The sequence below is a fragment of the Chlamydotis macqueenii genome, chromosome 2, assembly GCF_036417535.1.
Source record: "Chlamydotis macqueenii isolate bChlMac1 chromosome 2, bChlMac1.mat, whole genome shotgun sequence".
NCBI lineage: Eukaryota > Metazoa > Chordata > Aves > Otidiformes > Otididae > Chlamydotis > Chlamydotis macqueenii.
In genome coordinates this window covers 21,244,716-21,250,715 of record NC_141557.1, presented here as the reverse complement: position 1 = coordinate 21,250,715, position 6,000 = coordinate 21,244,716, and the positions used below count along the sequence as shown (strand labels likewise).

At 40.0% G+C, this 6,000-nt stretch overlaps 1 protein-coding gene across 1 annotated transcript in view; it reads left to right on the top strand.

The window, feature by feature from the left end:
* The first annotated feature begins 2,635 nt into the window (after nt 1–2,635).
* LOC104480929 (macrophage mannose receptor 1) overlaps nt 2,636–6,000 on the top strand; it is a 35,837-nt gene continuing 32,472 nt past the window's right edge. Inside the window, exons 1-2 of the mRNA XM_086742202.1 lie at nt 2,636–2,750; nt 4,466–4,864. Coding sequence (XP_086598328.1) covers nt 2,690–2,750; nt 4,466–4,864 — 460 coding nt within the window. The 5' untranslated portion in view covers nt 2,636–2,689. The remainder of the gene's footprint in view (nt 2,751–4,465; nt 4,865–6,000) is intronic.

The following is a 6,000-nucleotide window of genomic DNA, read 5'->3' as shown; positions in this document are numbered from 1 at the left end:
TGAAATGTAAGTGATGTGTAGAAAAGCAAAGGAAAATTTTAACTGATCTCTAATAGTTTATATCTGTAATCCTCTGATTCTGCCGGGACTTCTTATGTTTGATCTTGGCAGTCTAGATAAATGAAAGAACAAAAAGTTGATTATGTAGCATGAAAATATAGTGTGAGAGTGCCTTATGTTGCTCTTTCAGTATGTTTTGAGCCTGTCTAGAGAAATGGAAAGGCTGTTTAGTCTCTGGTTTGGTTTTTTTTTTAGGCTGGAATGTTTCTATTGAAGTTTAGAAAATGTCTTTTTTTTTTTTAAAAAAAATAGTTTTCAGTTGGAAACGATGATTGTGCTATATGTGAGGATTCTGGGTTGAAATATTATATCAAATTATAGCAGGCTAAATGATCACAAAGTTCCTTTCAGATTTTAATACCAATATTTTTTGAAACTGAATTATTTAACTTCTGTAGGGAAGCATCTGCTTGAACCTGGGTAGACTCACTCATACATTTCTGAGGAATGACTCGATGGCAGTATTCGATAGCGTGTCAAGGTTTCTCTTTTTGCATATTGCTACGGTTTTTGATACCCTTGTGGTTAATTTTCATTTCCCCTTTTCTCCAGAAGAATTTGGACTTCAGAGAAAGGTGGTGAATCTGCACACTGAGTGTCACTTCCTGCCTGAGAGCAGAGATTGCCAAAGGAACAATGCTGACTCAACAAAAAACCCAGCAGCCTTTCTTCCTTGCCACTTCTAAAATTTCGGGCAGTGCCTTGCCAAGTGGAAGATGCTGGAGTGCATCTTTGGAATCTTCTGATTTTTTTTTTCCCACTTTGTGGGCTGTGATGGGGTTTGCTCAGACAAACATACAAACACTGAAGTGAAGCTGACCTTACTATGCTTCAAAATTCTTCAGCCTCTCTCAGCAGATCATCGACAGTCCTGCACCAAACATGGATCTTTCTTCAGAACAGAACTAGTTTCTTTCCCCCTGTTGTACTTGTTGCCTCCCAGTAGGTTTGGAGATGCTGAGGTGTTGTATACAGCAGAACCATAAGACTTATGTTTCTTCTGCCTAAATAATAAATATTTTTTCCATCCACACATTGGAGCTCCTGGACAGGGAAGCAAGGAAAGTTGGAAAGTTGAGGTTGCAGAGCTGAGCATTGCTGTGTCAGGGAGTGCCAGAATGCTTTACTCCAGATTCAGCCATCTTTGCATGTGCATCATAATTCACTGAGTAATTGACCATCTGCGCTTTGTTGCAGCCCTCTGTTTTCCCCAATTTTCCTCAGGTCTCAGTGTCCTTCTCAGGCTCCCATTCTTTTGATGTTTTTGGTCTAGCTGTACCTGCTGGCCTTCAGCTCCCACTGAAGCAATTTTCAGGAGAATACTTGCTGCAAATACAGTATTGGGGCAGTTACCCCAAACCAGCCCCTCCTGAAGATATGGGAACTGGGATTTTTCAAAGGCCATATGCAAAAAGGGATGTAAATCTTCCCTGGTGTGTATTTTCTCTTCCCTACCCTCTATGTGTTTCTAGTCCTTTTACTTATCATAAAAGAGAGAGTTTTTTCAAAGTAAAAATCAGAATTCTGTCAGAATGCCTGAAGGATGTGCACTTCAAGAGATGCAAACTTTCAGAGACTAGTGGGATGACAGAGGTGGCAGTATTCCTTATCAGTTTAGGTTTCATCTGTAGCAATATATAAAATCCACCATTTTCCAGTTACAAATTATCTTCTTCCTAGAATTATGTAGTTTCTTTTCAGAATTTCTTCAGTTGTTGCTGTCAGTTGCAGTACATTTTTCCTGCATATAGTCAGGAATGGAGCAAAAGAAGGGACAGGTGCCTTCTGAAGAACCTCGGTCCTATTTTCTACAGTTTTTCTCCTTTCTGTGGAACTGCAGATATGGGGAAATTCTGGGTCTCTCTGATTCCAAGGTCATAGTTACTTGATTTGCATGGTTTCCCACCCCATTTTTTTGCAGGACTGCATTGCACTCTGGAGTTTTTAATAATTTATTGATACAAACAAATTTTCCTCTTCTTTTTTTACCTTTTTCCTTTATTTCCTGTAAAGAGACATTCATGTCACCTTCTTCGTAAATATAATCACAAAATCACATAGAATGTTTGAGGTTGAAAGGGACCTCTAGACGTCATCTTGTGTGACTTCACTGCTCAAGCAAGGCCATCTAGAGCCGATTGCCCATGTCCAGATGACTTTTGAACATCACCAGAGATGGAGACTTCACAAACTCTCTGGACAATCTGTGCCAGGGCTTGATCACCCTCACAGTGGAAAACCACTGAAAAGAGCCTGTCTCTGTCCTCTTTGTACATTTCCTTCAGATATTTCTATACATTGATAATGATCCTAAATTGTAAGGTGTCTCCAAAAATCCTCACTAAAATGTTACCTCTTATATCTCATATTTCCATGTAAGAGAAAACTTTTATACAGTGGAGAAACTAACTTAGAAAGCAAAGTATACTCATCAATGTATTATTTCAAAATTACTCATGTGACATGATACAGTTCCTTATTTGCAGCTCAGAACTTCCCTGTATCTGTTTGGTCTTAAAAACCAAAAAGGATTTGTTAATCCAGTGCAGAAGGGTTTTCTTGCAACGCACAGATTTGGTCTTCAGCATCAATTTGAGGTGAAAGGGAGAAGGGAGCGAAACATTTAGCCATGGCTCTCTACCTGCTCCTGATTTTTCTCTTTTCCTTTAGCACATCTCTTCAAATGTCTGGTAAGTCTTTGTACTCTGCTGAGTATGGCGGTTTGCAAATTCTTTCTTGTGCTTTCCTGATGTTCTCCTTGGTGGACAGTGAGTTTAGACCTAGTCACAGCATGAAATTTGAAACAGTTTTATTCACTTCTTAAATTGGGTGGTATCTGTATAGGCATTCTGTTTCCTTAATCCAGTTTTCAGGGTGGTGGTTGAGTGGAAAAAATATGCCACCAGATAAGTGCATAACCTGACAGTGCTGGTTCTTGAAAATCAGCCAGCTGAATGCAGACAAAAGCTGATCTGAAATGACTCCATGGGAGGTTTGAACAGCTGAGACGTACAGGGCAGTGTCCTCTCAGCACGCACAGAACCACTGCCTGATATGTGCTTTGAGTGTCTTAGACAGCTCATATAGGCTATGGCATACTGATCATTGCATGCTGTTGGAATTGCATTGGAATGCTGTTTCCAAGCTGATAGCTTTAGAAAGGACCTTAACGGCTTCCATCTGTAAGATTTCAGACACTCCTACTGCTGAGAGTAAAACAAATGATGCTGTGTCTGCAGCTCTTTCCCACAGGAAGCTCCCAGCTAGAGAACCACAGGAGTCCAGTGCTACCGCTTGAATGGCAGCAGGGACGATCCAACACTGATCTAATCCACTGCAGGAGAATTTCTTCTGTGCATGTTTTTGAGGAAGACCAAGCTGGCTCTAACCCATTCTCTGCTGACCTTTTCAAGAACCACTGCAGCAGGAGAGCCGGGGGAAATGCCATCTGACTTGTTCAGCCTTTCAGAGAAACATCACTGAGGCTGTTTTACCACTCCCTGGCAGCTCTGGGATGTGGAGGGTTATGAAGCCCCTTTTAACTCTTCCACCCCTGGCAAGAAACCTTGGGTGGTAGCAAAGATCAATGGCCCAGCAGAGAGAGTTAGGTGATGTTGCTATTGCTTACAGGGGAGCTCAGGGATGCAAGGTGAGCTGCAGAAATGGTCAAAGTTTGTGGCAGGCTGAAATTGTGGCCCTTTTCTGAAGCTGGTCTTAGGAAACAACACCCTGTTGCGCAGTGTCTCACATTTCTATTTACGAGTGTAGCTATTAATGGCACTTGGGATCCTTACTTAGCTTAACTGTGCTCAGAACTGAAGTGATGATGCTGCAAGTTGTGGCTTCCCTCCTGAGAAACTCACAAGTCAAACTCTGTGAAGAAACAACTTTTTGCACAGTTGCCAAAAATTTTAAAAAAATTTACCCAAAAATGACAAATAACCCACTTGCTCGATGAGCTGAAAACCACAATGTCATTCCAAATATATAAACGGCGGAATCTTGAGTATGAAGCCATTTTTAATAGCTCTAAAGCAAAAAGTCCTTTTACTTGCAAAATTAAAGTCTGTTTGATATGCTGTGTGGTGGTGGAACTTTGAAGAACTCATGAAATTTAATAAAGGTCATTTTTGAACGGGATTTTGAGAAAAATATGCTTTCAGTAAGGATATGAAAAAGAGCAATATCTCTTAAAAGAGCTATATTTTCAGCTTTTGTGTTTCTTGCATCTTAAGAACATTTTGATGACTATCCTTCATACTGATGATTAACCTCCCTTGACTTCTTTCTCTATGGACTCTATATATTAAATTTTTTATTGTATCAGACTGTCAAATAGCAAGTAACTGACTTATGTCCTATGAAGTATCTCCTCAGGTGTTTGCATTCTCATTTTATTTTATAGATAGCGGAATATTTTCCATCTATAATGAAGATAGCAAGCTCTGTGCCCAAGCCCAGAACTCTAGCTCGGTCATAACGACCACTTGTGATGAGCACAATAAATTTCAAAAGTTCAGGTGGGTCTCTGCCACACAGCTGCTGAGTGTGGCGCTCAAGTTGTGCCTGGGAGTGCTCAGCAAGGATGACGAGGCTGCCATCACGTTGGAATCCTGTAACAGGACAAATGAGCTCCAGTGGTGGGAGTGTAGAAATGAGATGCTTGCAACCCATGGCAAGGATTTATTTTTCAACTATGGCAAAGGGAAGGGGAAAAAAATCAGGTTGTCCAAAGAATCGAGCAAAGGGAGCAGGTGGAAAATCCATGGAACTACAGACAGTGTATGCTCCCAGCGCTATGAGGGTGAGTACTGAAAATTAATCTCTATTTCTAGGTAACTTGTCTGCCCCTATTTACAAAGTATTCCACAGGGTGGAATGCAGCAACCCTTTTCTTACAGTGACATCAGTAGCAGACCTGACTGCAAATAAGGAGTAGAAATGCAAAGCAAATATGACTGTATACATGTCTGCATAATCTGGAAAGTGCAATTCTGTCAAGTGATAGAATTAAATGACAAAGGCCTATGTTGTAATCATAAGGGAGAATGGGAATTCTGTTTGTACAGTAACAGTGGGAGGACATTTATGACTGTTTCAAAATATGTTTGCTCAATTTGTAGAATAAATGGTGATTGCACTGTATTTAAATATTTATTGTTGCTATTACTTCGTTTGACAATGTACTGTCTCTAAGAAGTTAATTTCTAGTTAACATAGTTGTGATCCACTTTTAACAGTGTTTACCTGGTGTTTCCCACACCTAGCAAGAAGAAAAATGTAGGAAAAAACAGAATGCAAAACAATACTTGAATGGTTTAAGATGCAATAAGGCCTAATTCCCTAACAAAGAAAGGCTGGAGAGTCAGATCTCCTTGTCCTGCATTATTATCCCTCTTTGGCTATGTAGAGTGGGCATCCAGGCTCAAGTGTTCACCTCCTTTCTACTGTGACACTGACAGGGTGGGATGTTAAATAACAAGGGATGAAATTCTTGCTGTGCTCTACAGTAGTTCCAGCTGGAAAGAAGTTTGTCATAATTTTTTTTTCAGATAGCAGTGAATTAGACTGCATAGAGATGGGAGGGTCAGTTCCCAGCAGTCACTTGAAAATTTAAGATAAAATTTCTTCTTATGAAGACAAATAAAATATTCTGGTATCTTTCCAAACCTCTTTGACCATGACAAAAAGAGATCTCAAATGTGGTCAAAGGACAGAAGTATGTACGCAATGGGAGAAGCTGAGTCATGAGCACTTAAGACACAGTAGTCCAGATAGCAATGAAAAGAAAAAATTAGACAGAAATTAGTCTGAGAGCTAAATAAAGGTTGTTTGAGAGTCTTAATTCTGAATAGCTTGCCATAGTCATGTGTAATTGACATAACAGCCTTGGAAGGCTTTATAAAAATGAAGTGCTGATGTGTTCAGCTCTTTCACAAC